The sequence below is a fragment of the Thamnophis sirtalis genome, unplaced genomic scaffold (genome assembly GCF_051295495.1).
Source record: "Thamnophis sirtalis isolate CommonGarterSnake01/CBP01778 unplaced genomic scaffold, rThaSir2_p1.2 scaffold_1, whole genome shotgun sequence".
In the NCBI taxonomy this organism is placed as follows: domain Eukaryota; kingdom Metazoa; phylum Chordata; class Lepidosauria; order Squamata; family Natricidae; genus Thamnophis; species Thamnophis sirtalis.
The window spans coordinates 85878038-85891627 of NW_028261381.1; the positions used below are offsets into that span (position 1 = coordinate 85878038).

At 35.9% G+C, this 13590-nt stretch overlaps 1 protein-coding gene across 5 annotated transcripts in view; it reads left to right on the forward strand.

Moving 5' to 3' along the window:
• Positions 1 to 13294, forward strand: part of TEAD1 (TEA domain transcription factor 1) — a 215482-nt gene extending 202188 nt beyond the window's left edge. For all 5 annotated transcript variants that reach the window (XM_087718159.1, XM_087718170.1, XM_087718187.1 and 2 more), the window contains 3 exons: positions 1438 to 1578; positions 2693 to 2845; positions 5076 to 13294. In XM_087718159.1, coding sequence (XP_087574285.1) covers positions 1438 to 1578; positions 2693 to 2845; positions 5076 to 5189 — 408 coding nt within the window. In that variant the 3' untranslated portion in view covers positions 5190 to 13294. The remainder of the gene's footprint in view (positions 1 to 1437; positions 1579 to 2692; positions 2846 to 5075) is intronic.
• The last annotated feature ends 296 nt before the right edge of the window (positions 13295 to 13590 follow it).

The following is a 13590-nucleotide window of genomic DNA, read 5'->3' on the forward strand; positions in this document are numbered from 1 at the left end:
TTCATGATGGCAGGGAAGAGCAGAGTTGAAACCCCCTCTGAAACAGCTGGAAAAGGTACGTGTGGGTCAGAGGGAGGGAGAGGAATTCAAACTTCATCCTCAAGTGTAGATCCCTTCCCAAGTGTAGTTTGATTGCATGCAGAGCTATGTTGCCTTTACACACACACACACACACACACACACACACACACACACACACACACAGCTGGATAAAAGTATATAAGCCCAGCTTCACTGATTACAAGTTAGAAAAGGCAATGTGGCTCCACCTGCAATCAAAGGCTCGGATCGGAAGGCAGCAGGGGAATGGCGGGGGGGGGGTATGGCAGAGGAGCTGCTTTCAAGCCATTGAAAAATATATCCAATCCAATTTCTGTGTTTGTGTTTGTTTGAGAGTGAGTGAGTGAGAGAGGGATCCAACTTCTCTATGCGCGTGTGTCCGTTTGAGAGCGGGGGAGGGAGGGAGAGAGGGGGGAAGGAGGGGGAGAGAAAAGAAAAAGAAAAACTTTTTCGCAAAGGAGAAAAACAAATGTTGTCACTTTAAATCGGAACTGAGCATGCCTGGCTGTGGAATTCTGGGAGTTAAAGTCCACAAGTCTAAAAGAATTAGAAACTCCTGTGTCAGTGCCTCACCAGCCATAAACCTGACCGCACGTCACTGTCTGCAACAGATTATCTATTCTCCTCTTTCTTGTGAGCTGCTGAGAAATTTTCAAAGGGTGTGGTTGCCCTTTTCAGTGGCTGTGTTGAAGAATATTGGACAATCTTACTTATTCTTCAATGACATATGGCATATACAGTAGCTATATTTTCACGCCTATGAATTTATATCAATAATCATTCTCAGCTGTTTTTACAAGTTGCTGCAATTAAATAAATTATAACTTATTTTCCCAGTGATCTAAACTTTACCTATGCCACCTGAGTTTGTGAGGGTGTCATTATTTGTGGTGGATTATTATATTATATAGTGTATGATATGATTCATTATTGGCATGTGGAATTATTGAATGCTCTCTTGAAAAGCAAAGAGAACCCTAACCCAAGCAAATAAAGGGCTATATATTTTAGCTCTTTTCATTTCAAAGGTTGACTCATGACTTATTTATATGTATCCAGTTCAAGTTGGGGGAAAAGAGATATTCTTCCCATTGAATAGCTATATCCCCTTAATTCTTTGAATTAGAAACTGGGTAGTTCAAATAGTCAAAAACTTTTATGGGCCAGGAATTTGGAATCCAAACCTTAGATGAAATAACCATGCCTTTCAAAATTGCAGTGGAAAGTCACTTGGCAACAATTATACACCTGCAGTGAGAATCAAGGCAATATATTTCTTTGCATATAACTAGGCTGTTTTTGGTTCCAGGGTGGCCTACATAAAGGTAAAATGCTAATTGCTAATTGCTTCTTATATAAACGCTGTTTTTCTTACAGGCGGATTTAAATTGCAACATCCAAGATGATACAGGAGCATTCTATGGTGTAACTAGTCAATATGAAAGTTCAGAAAACATGACAATCACCTGTTCCACCAAAGTCTGCTCATTTGGAAAGCAAGTGGTGGAAAAAGTAGAGGTAGGGATTATTGTTGCTATCTCATACTTCTCTTTTTTTAAAAAGAAAGAAATGCCGTCTTTCAAATTGTCCATCTGAATCAACGCAGCTACAGTTGCGCTAATATAAAATTGTTGTGTATATTTTCTCCATATACTTAGGAATCTTTTTGGGAAAAAAGTGACTAGAGAAATGGAATATGCTCCCTGCTATTCAACTTGAACTAATTTGCTAGGAGAATTTTCTTTAATGAGTGCCCTTTAAAATCCTTAAAGCAGTCTGGCTGTTTGGCAGCTGTAGTATTTTGTATTGCAGCTTGCTCATTATGAAACCTCTTTGTGTCTCAGATATGTAAGCATGCATCCCTGTAACAGCCTTTTCCACTATTTTTGGAGAAGCCTAAAATGCTGTTTTAGTCTACATATTTCCTCTGCTGAATCATAATATAGTACTTAGCAATAGCACTTATATATCACCCCATAATGCTTTACTGCATTCTCTGGGTGTTTCCAATGTCAGCATATTGCCCCCAACAGTTTGGGTTGTCATTTTACTTTGACTTTGGAAGGATGAGATCAACCTTGAGCCCCATCAGGATTGAACTATGGGCTGGGGCATAGTTTGCCTGCAATATACCACATTCTATCGTGCCACCAGAGCGCCTTATATACATGCTTTTAGCTCAAGAATTAAGAACTCTTACCTAAATTCTTGGAACTATGAACAATCTGTTTTATAGATTTGAGAATTCACCACATACTGAATAGGGAATATTTCAAAATCTTCCTTAATGTTCTCAACTGAATAACTTTGGTTTATGCAAGTGGAGTTTTCCTTGCTACCCTGATTTCTTACATTTTCTCCTCATATAGACCCCATACCTCTTGTTTTCTTCAGAGGGTCTTCCCCATCTATTTTAGACGGTTGAAGATTTGCATTGGGTTGCAGAGGGAGAGAAAGTTAATTCCATTGTTGGGCGCAGTCTAATTAAATACTCTTAATTTGTTATGCCTTTACAGTATTTAATTTATTATATTTAAGCACTGGTTTAATTTAATGGGAAAATCAAATGATTTCTAAATAATTATTTGCAGTAGTTCAATTTTCAACTTTATTTTTGCTTTGTTTTTCTTAGACGGAATATGCACGGTTCGAGAATGGTCGGTTTGTGTTTAGAATAAATCGCTCCCCAATGTGTGAATATATGATCAACTTCATCCACAAGCTCAAACATTTACCAGAGAAATATATGATGAACAGTGTGTTGGAAAACTTTACAATTTTATTGGTAATAATTTTCTTCCCTTTGCTCACTGTTCTCTGGAGTGTGTTGGGAGGAGGTAGATGTTTCTTATGATTTGTTTTAATGAGTTAGAAATGCCACGTCCTTCAGCTGAGAGGTATGTCATTTAAAGGACAGTTCTGATTTTTAATCTTTCCTGATAGGACAATATTTGAAACTTTATGTGTTGAGGATTCAGGGTTTTTAAAATAAAATTTTAGGAGTCAGAAACTGACAATGCTAACCTAGGATTTTTAAACATGATATGTTGAACAAGCCATTGTTCCTACCTCAAATATGAAATCAAGGCACAATGGAATGGTTGCACAGTGCATTAAATGAAACAAAAAGCAAATTGCATTACGGCTTAATATTTCATGTGAATTTAGACTGATTTGTGCCTTTATGGTAGAAATTTGGCTGTGTTTATACTTGGAGCTTCTTCCTCTTAGCCCTTATCTGTGAAGGTTAATAGGAAAGAGATACCAACATTCGCATAAGCCTGTTACACACTTTCAGATCTAATGTGTGCCTATTAATTATGTTAGCAATGGAGTTTACATGTTTTCTTTGGACTGGGTACCCAATGTGTTTATCTCAAAGTATTCTGAGTGATGAAGTGGGATTCGGGGAAGAAGCTGGCACCTCTTTAGTACAAAGTGCAAGGAAGGTAATGTTTCCTTACGGCATTTGTCAGTTTACTGATTTCAAACAATGTTCGGTGTTAGCTATTGATTTTCACAACAGGCTGTATTTCAGAAGCTCCTGAAATTCTTGAGAACTTAGGAAGATTGGATATCAGGACATCTGATATAATTCAGATCTGTCTCTGTAACTTATTATACCTCTGTTTTGCCACTTCTCTTCTCCAATACTCCTAACTTTCGGAGCACTTTAGAAATGCAGAGAAGCTCAAATAGCTCAAGCCATATGCCAAGCCTACAGTAGAAGAGTTTTGGAGTAGCTGTGTGCATTCTCTCGGGGATTTAAAGCAAGATAGCAGAATGGAACTGCTCACTAACAGTTCCAAAATTCTAAGTTGGAGTAGGTTTGGTTCCATTTAAAAAGTGGTTAGAAATTCAGATTTCCACATGTTAGGATGGAACAGGTTATTAAAAAGTTAGGTGGTTCTGCAATTGCACTATTATATTCTCTTTTATTTTAAGGGGCACGATAATATAGCATTTAAAGACACTGAGTTTGTCAGCTGGAAAACTGACAGCCTCGGTTTGAGACCCGAGTGCCACATGATGGGATGATCTCAGCTGCAGCTCCTACAAATCTAGCAGTTTAAAAGCATGAAAAAAAATGAGTAGATAAACAGGTAGCATTTTGGTGGGAAGATAACAGTGGTTCATGTGCCTTGGCGCATAGTCATGCTGGTCACATGATCATTCATGGAAGTGTCCTTGGACAATAGTGCCTTTCTGGGCTAAGAAACGGAGAGGAGTATTGCCCCCTAGAATCAGACACAACCGAAAGAGGAAACCTTTATCTTTACTTTTATGCTCTTTTTAAAAAGTAGAAAATATCTGTGAACTGTTTTTTTTAATCTTTATGAAAGCTTCTATGTTATTCTCAAAGTATCCCAAAACAAATGAAGCACGTTTTGCAGGAAGGTTGCAGAAGGAGAAGGAACTACCCTGTTTCTCTGAAAATAAGACCTCCCCAGATAATAAGCCCAATTGGGCTTTTGAGCACATTCACTAAAATAAGCCCTCCCCAAAAATATTGAAATACAGCAGCAGCCATGAGGTGACCACGCTCGCCACCTCCTGCACCTCAAAAATAATAAGACTTCCCCAAAAATAAGACCAAGTGCTTATTTTGGGTTTCAAAAGAAAATAAGACCCGGTCTTATTTTTGGGGAAACACAGTAATATTCCCACCTCTTTGAATTCATGGATGCTTCAGTTGCTGTTTTTTAATCAACTAATGGACGGGGTTTAACAATTATTTTCCTTAAGAAAATTCAAAAAATATTCCTTCAGAGTTTGACATTGAACCAATTCCACCCTGCCTTGTTCTCATGTGAAGGTAGAATTGAAAAAAAAATCTAACTTAAAAACTGCTGGTTTAACAGACTGGGTGAGTTTAGAAATATGTTATTTGTTGATATACAAATTGAAAAAGATGCCTGCTTTTGAAATTACATCCTTTTGTGTCTTTGTATACAGGTTTCTAACATGACATTTTCCTTTCTTCTTTCTTTTTTTCATATTAAAAAACCAAACAGGTTGTAACAAACAGGGACACTCAAGAAACGCTCCTTTGCATGGCTTGTGTATTTGAAGTTTCAAACAGTGAACATGGTGCACAGCATCACATCTACAGGCTTGTAAAGGACTGAACAGTTATTTATAGACACCTTTTCAATATGACTCCTTATGAAAATACAGACTGTCAACCTCAACACTAAGTGGCAGTTTTCTTTGGCTGAGCTGTCCCCAACATTTTTCTAAACCTCATTGGAGTGTGTTGATAAATATTGTAGCTGTGAAATTCTGGTACAGTTGTACAAATTCTTTCTTAAAACAAAGTGTTCTTTAAATTTATAAAGCCACCCTTTTGGAGGGAGACTATATTTAAGAATTTGTGGAAGTTTTAATTTGTTGTATTAGAAAAATGTAAGACAGAGCAATTGCCATGGAAAAGCTTAACAGCAGTTTTAAGAATTTATGAGGTGTTTTGTCTAAATTTAAAAAATCGTGTTTCTAAGGTGCAAGAATGAAATGAATTTTGACTAAGCATAAATTAGCACACAAATTCTTTTTTTTTAAAGTATCTTCATAACTGATTACTGTGGAAAATACAGACGAATGTAAATCACTAAATTATTTTATACTGCAACTCAATTTCTGTTTGAAGCCAAATGACAAACTTAGCCTTAAGAAATGCCTGATGGGAATGGATAGGTCCTTAAAGTAGGCAAAATATATTTTTTTCTTTCCCTCTATATTAACTAATATTCTAATTCACTGAAACTTTCAAGCAGGTATTGCAAAGCGAGAAGACTTCCTTTCTTTTACTAATTTTATCTAGTGCATTAAAAATATAAAATATTTGTACTAATAAGGACATTCGGCTATTTAATTAAAAGATGGCTCGTTTTGCAATAACTAGACAAATACTGAGATTAGATTTACAGTGTATGTAATCCTGTGTGCGTGATTATATATTATATGAAATGGTTTTGTTTTGTTTTTCTTAACAACTCAAGAAATTGCAACACCCAAATTACCAATTATATGGGAGAGGGATTTGAAAGTGTTATTTTTTAAATTACATTGTCAGATAAAAGCCACAATTGTAATTGGGGGGGAACAATAGAAGGTCTAAAACAAAAGGTTCATCTGTTTTAATGTTTTTAGAATCCTAAAAATATTTGACATTGACAAAAGACTGATTAGTTTCCTCAAGCTAGTCTTGCGCAATGTGATCCACCAGACGAAATATGTAAAATATCAGCTATTTGTGGAAGCCACATTAAGGACTTAGTATATTTCAGAACTGTTTTACACTGACTCAAAAGACTGTTTCACCTAGCTCAGGTTTGCCAGTAGGGATTGAGAGTTATTTTCTAGGATTGCACAATGGCTGGAGAATTCTGGGAGTTGAAGTCCACATATCTTAAAGTTGCCAAAATTAAGAAACATTGCTCTAGGATATCAAGCATGTTTTTTTTTAAAAAAAAAATCATAAATAAATAAATAAATAAAAATAAAAGTCAAGACTGGACCTTTTATATATAATGCCAGCACGACTATATCCCTTCACAAATAAGTAGCTTCTCTGATTATTTGAAATCAATCCAAGGACTGTCAAACACTTAGCTGCCCAGAATGCATATCTGGTGAGCTACAGGTGGCTTGGCAGATTCTGTCTTAAAATTGTCATGATGAATATAACTTTCCCCAGCCGTATGCCCCTCCAGATGGGTTGGATAATTCTCTGAACATCCAACCAGCAATGATGGTTGATTTTGTGACCAACTTTTCTTTTGTAGACTTCTCAAAATATCTGGCTCAATCCCAGTTTTTCTTTTCCTGTCCACAACTGTGTTTGTCAGGAAAAGGAACACCGCGCTCATGCCAAAGGTTTGAACAGATTATTTATATAGAGCTTTCTACACAAGTTCTACTCTTAATCTCTTCATTTTGGCTCCTGTACTATAATTTCCCTTCATCTGACTGTTCATCCCCACTGTTTAGATATCCATAGTTCATATTGCTGAGGCACACAATCTGATTGTACCTCTGTGGGGTTGTTTTTCCTTCAGTAACATCTTATGAACAAAGTTTATGAAAATCTTCATAAAAGAGCAAGGCTGAAATGTGGCTTAGTCAAGATTATATTAAGACATGCAATTTAGGAAGAGTACATGCTCACAAGATGGTTTGATACCTGATTTACACAACTACTCTGATTTTAAACCATCTCCTTATGTGCCATAATTCAACTTGGTGGTTTGAAATGCTGGCACATGAAAATATTAGCCACAAATAGCAACTAAGTCTGTCTTCGTTTCTTCACTTGTGGAATCAGATTTACTTGAGAATTTTCTAGAAGCATAGTAGTAGATAAATGCTGAAATGCAATTTCCATCTTCACATAATTGCACTCCAACATCTGAGACAAGGACATAAGTTATCATTTTTCCATCATGATGTTAATTTGCACATTTTGTCATTGCACCTCTTGCCCTTTTTTGTGGGTGTTTTTGCACCTGGCAGTCTTGCTTTATAGCTCTAAATTTAAGTTTCTTTGGTTTGGGATTTTTTGAGGCATTTAGAATGAAAATTTAGCCTCCAGCTATCCAAAGCTGCAAATTGGGAAAGGTTCCTCAAAGAACTACAGACACTTTCCTCATATTGATTTTACATTCATGATAGAATGACAATAGTTGCTGCTCTTAGAGTCACAATTCCCTACAGTTTCGAAATTTTGGAGTCACTCTTAGGGTAAATGCTATATATAACATTTTAGGCACTGTGTTAATAAACTTCCACAATTAAAAACATTTGCATCAAAGACTGTGAGGATGTGTCAAGGTACAGTTCATCTGGAAGGTTCTCTTTTACTTCATTGTTGAAGATTATGGTGCTTAACATCTGGAAGACTGCATAATGATGTGGTCTTCTGTCCATGATTGCATTCACCTGTCTAGTGGATTGTTGCAGCACAGGGTTCCTCAAACATTTTCTAACATTTGCATTCACAAAAGTAAGAGGGTAGGCCAGCAGTAGAATGGAAGGCCAAGAAGAACGTTGAAATGCTTGGTAAACTAAGCATCTTTTGACTAATGGATGTTAAGGCAGATGAACCTCTTGGGCTGCAATCAACTGGATGTCAATCCTGTTGAACTAAATAGGACTTACCTCTGGGTATATATGCACACAGGATTGTGCTGTCAGTCATTTTGTCTGCGAGCACTAGAACTGAACATTTATGGTTGGGTCTCTTCACGTGTTTCTAACACAAGCAAAGTATTTTAAATAGAAGCACTGCATTTAACCTAGCAGAAGGAGCCCTTTATTTGAAGCACTTGGTGTTACAGGTCTAAAATTCTCTTTTTCACAGTCGAGTATTACAAGGCTTTGGGTTTTAGATTTATTTATTATTTTAGGGGGGGGGAGTTTTAAAACATTAGGATCACTTTTCACACGTGAAACATTGGTTTGCAAAATAGGCACAGTTTTTCTTCTTCTTCTGATAATGCAGCCTGCAACAAAACATATGTAATGACTTTACCGTCTGAAGCATCCTGATGTTTCTTGATGTTTGTTTTTGTAAAAATGTATGGGGAACTGTTTGCCTTGTCAGTCACTTATTTGTGAATGTAAACGATTCATCCCCTGAGCATGTTTCTTCCTCAAGCCTTAAGTCTGTCAAAGGTTTTGTGTCTGGTCCCCCAAACGCTGCCTGGCAACTGTGAGCTCTTTTGTAAGCTGGAAGCATCTCTCTTGTTACTGTTATTTGTGGTAGGAACTTCTTAATTCCAAGCTGCCAAAGCATTACAATATGCAGTGCCTTAGTGCTATAGTAGGAGTACCTTCTAGCCTATCATGCCAATCATATGTAGTCCATTAATTTGGTTTATTTATGTATATATATATATAAAAATAATCTCCTAGAGGAAACGCTTTTGGTCAAAGAAACCTTCCTACACAAGTCAGTCCCCATTACCACATAGTTGGAATCTTTATACCAAAACAAAACAGTTCTATAATTTTCTGCAGAAAGTGAATTGTATAAATAATGCTGCCTTTTCCAGTTCTCATGACCAAATACTTAGTTTTGACTCTGCACTCGTGCATGCAAGTGCCTTTGGTTTTGAAGTTCCAGCTTAGAAAAGTGCTGCCATAATAATGACAAATTGTAGAGACCAAAAATATTTAGAGATCACCATAATGCCTTTGGTTTATTGGACACAGTCAAAACTAACAGGCCTCCGTTCTCAAAGAGTATCTTTTTATAGTAGCATGCTTTTTTTCAAATCACAAGAGTGCATAATACTGGAAACTAATATCCCTCTTGTTGTTTCTGAGGCTTTGATAACTAGCATTAAAAAGAAAAAAAAAATCAGTATTTCACCTTTGCCATGTCTTTCTCCATTCAATTTGACATTTCTCCATAATTAGCAGAAAATTAAGCAAAGGACAAATGGGATTTTATTAATGTACTAACTAGTTCTGTGAAGATGACCCTCTTCTCCATCTTAAATTTGCACTTATTTTGTTTACAAACGTGAGTAATTGGATGTCTAAAATTGAAAAGCATGGATCAAAATGTTTCTGAAATTTAACCCATGCTTTTGGGCACCATTTTTTTTTTTAGAAATGAATAAGAAATATTGTTAGAAAATCCTTTAGACTGGTATCATTCAGTCTGTTACTGTCACATTACTAGACAGGCAGCTTCTGTAATTAAAGGGTGCCATTTAACACAGTTTGTGAATTTGAAGAATAATGCTTATTTCAAGAGACATTGACAACGTTGATACTGATGTACTCATTCAAAAAGGTATGTGTGCTTATGTGTATACATGCAGACATACACACATGAGAAATCTGATAGCAGTAAAACCAAAAGTTGGCAGAGAGAATTGTAGCTATTATGGTTTTAATAGTTTTTTTTAAATTAAAATTGCTGTGCAGCACAAAGTAGTAACATTTGTGATTGTTCCCCTTCTCTCTTTCATTTGATTCATATTGGTTTTCTTGTTCTTCAAAGATTTGAATCTCCCTCACTCTCTTCTTGCATCTAATCCACTAAGGATTGCTTGGCCTCAAAAGTAAACTATATATATTTACAACTATTAAATATATCTGCTGAGACAGATATAAGTAAGGAAGTGGGAGGAGTATATTTTATTGCAAAGGAATCATTTTTATTTATTGTCTTATGTATAAATTGAGAAAAAAAAAGAAATGGTACAAGTTGTTGCAGTTGAAACATAGCTTTTACAAATGTAATTTTATACTTACTTGAATTCTAGAATGGTTTATTTAGGTACTGTACCACTATGTTGTGTAATTTGCAAGTTTCATATCTATTTTCTCACTTACTACTAGAGTCCATTCAGTTTGGCAACTCCCTTGAACTCAATCTTCTTGTTTTTATCACCTTCAAGTAACAGAGGCAATTAAATGAAACAAAACCAACCAAGAATATGAAGGTGATTTATAGAATTTCAAAAGCTGCAAAGTGGTAAATTTAGTCTTAGTTCAATTCTTAGGGTATGCTTCATTTTGTTTAGTTTAGACATCATGCCAAACCAGGAAAGAAATTTAATGATGTTTTGGAAATGGTTCACACAATTGATTAAATCTTTGTTTGCTTAATGATGATTGTCATATAAGCCATATTGGCTCGATTCATGTTACACATTGAAGTTTAACAAACAGTTTATAAAACATATTGGCTTGGATCTACTAAATAAAAATTAATCATATTGTAGTGTATGAACCAGTTTTTAAGTAATACCAAATTTTATGAAATCTAATCACAATTTTCCAAGTACACAGAATCAGAATCATAGAGTGGAATGTTATATGAATCAATGTTTTATTCATTCTATACTTGATAAAACATCTGCATTAATGACCTTTTATTAAAAAGGTTCTTTACTCATCCTGCAGGAGCTGTGCATCATAGCACTTTCAAATCTCTGAACAATCATATAATCAAACATGGTAACTCAGAATCATGATTTGCCTACTATATTTTGTATCTCAAATCATAAATTAAGCTACCTAGAGTTGGCAGTACATACATGAGTACGAGGCAGCCATTATTAAACATCTGAATTAAACATGTTAAAATAAAAATAGGTCAAATCTCAGAATCCCACAAATCTCACAGGCTGTTGTTTATATTTACAATATAAACAATTGGTTTGAGCAAGTGAGAAGATTGAGGGACATTTCATGTAATTTCATTTATTTTTCGTCATGAAAGATTTTCTGTTCCCATAAGGCTGCTCGAAAAATTTGCTGTTCAGTTTTTGGATTCTAGGTTACAGGAAACAAAAAAAAAACCCCATGGTTTTGGCATGTTTTCTAAACTGACCTTGTCTTTTGACATTGTAGGAAAATCAGTTACAAATCAATCAACTTTAACACAACGCTAGCATCATGTAACATGTGGTTCTGCTATAGGAGCGGTCAACATATGGGGTTGCACCACCTTGTTTGCAGTTCCTCGTGGCTGGCTCTGAAATGCGGATCCAGTTTTTGAGGTAGTGGGCTGAAGGGTGAAGACTTGCACCCAGTTCACCCATTAAAAGTCCTCTAATCCCTCCGTCAAATGGGCTCATTCTTCCCATGTTGGTGGAAGGGGGTTAAGGCCAGAGCAGACGGTATGGGCATCTGCCTAATACTGAAAAGCAAGGTTGAAAGGTGGGGCCTCACCCACTCTGCCCATACTTTCTACAGCCCCTGGACATAATGCAGATACAAGGACATCAACACAGGCTAAAAACTAGCCCATTTGTGTTCTATAGGACAGATATAATGTCCTACTGTTCTGTAGGATAGATATATGTGGCATCTTTGTTCTGTAGGACACATATATGTGATTTATATGCTAATATAAGAACACTCCGCCATCTGCAGTAGGTAGTGATTTAATTGCCTGCAATGCTCACACCCCAATTCCCATGTAAGGGGATTGGAGGCATTAAAGCATCACTCCCTGCCCACCTCCAAATGGGATATCCATAGCAACATAAATTGGTTCCCCTTTTTCTCTCTACTCAGGTTAATTATTATTAATATTATCATTACTATTATTATTTTGGTTACTATATGGTAATCTTGTTTGGCTTTTTTTTTTAGTCCCGGCCATTTCCGTGAATAGAAAGACTGAATAATTGAAAGTACAGTGTAAATTTGGATTTGTTGATCTCCAGTTGAGTAGATTACTATGGCTGTGAGAGTTTCCCATAAGGTTGTTCTGCTGTATCAATTCCAAAATGCACTCACTTCACAAAGGACATACATCCTGTTACCTCCTCCCACGGTAGTTTTCTTTTTGTTTCTCATTTTGTTTTCTTTCTTTTACACGGGCCTCTCAATCAAGGCTCCTAACTGCAAAAGAAAAGCCTACAATATGTGCCTGAAAAAGACAAAATAATTTTATAACAGTTTTTAAAACCTGAATAGCCTTTAATTTTTTAATATCAGTACATTTTATGTAAAAACAAAAGGTTTTCTTTCTGTTTCCTTTTTTTTTAATTTGACACGCATTTGTTCACATTTGTAAATGACTTAATGGAATTCTCACTTTGTTTCTTTGTGTAATGTGTATAAACTGGGTTTGTGACTTAAGCATATTCATATATGGTCAGTGGTTATTTTAATATTGTACTGCTGCTGGTTACTTTGGGAATAGGGGTGTCAATCTGCCTTGGATGACTAAGTACCTCTTGCTTAGGCATTGAGGGAAAGCTCTATTTTAAAAAGGAAAATGAACCTCGGCAAATTGTGTCTTAACATATTTTGAAGTTTTCAAAACAACTTTCAATCCAACCTTTTGGCAGTACAGTATTCTTGTATTTGTCGTCTGTGTGTAGGTACTGGTACCTTCTTTGTTTTTAAAAACGTTTTAAGTGTTGGCTTTAAAGTGAATTTATCTTTAGTATGATAGTAATATGAAAAGTATAGGGTTTGTGTGCAGAGAATTTTTTTATAAAAGTGCTTTGTAAAAAAAAATTGTATTCTAGCTTTCGCGGTACATATGTGTGATACCTTTAATATCCATGACAGTTAAGTGCAATTATTTCATCACTCTAAAAATGCTATTTTTGTGTCGGTTACTGCAGGTGTTCATGTCTTTGCAAAGTGACACATTTTGATGCCTTCTTGATAAAGTGGTAGATTTTTTTGTAGCTTTCTAGAAAATTTGTATTCCTACAGTATTGATTGGAAATAAAGGAAATAAAATCATTGTCAATTTTGTTTTAATTTGCTTCACTGTTGTCAGTTAGGCCCTGAGCCAGGACTCTTTACACATCAGGTGCCCCTGATGAGTGTGCAGGCAGAGTTTGGCTTGTAGGCCGTGAGATCTCGCCCTGACACTTTTATCTTCTCAAAGGATAAGTGCTTTCAAAAAGCTGGCTGTTAAACACATCATAATAAAGGGTCTTCCTATTATACATTAAAGCCTTGTGAACAACATCTTCCAAGGGTCAAACTTTGGTAAAGAAGTTTACAAGAATGTTAATCCCATGCACATACTTTCTTCAATGG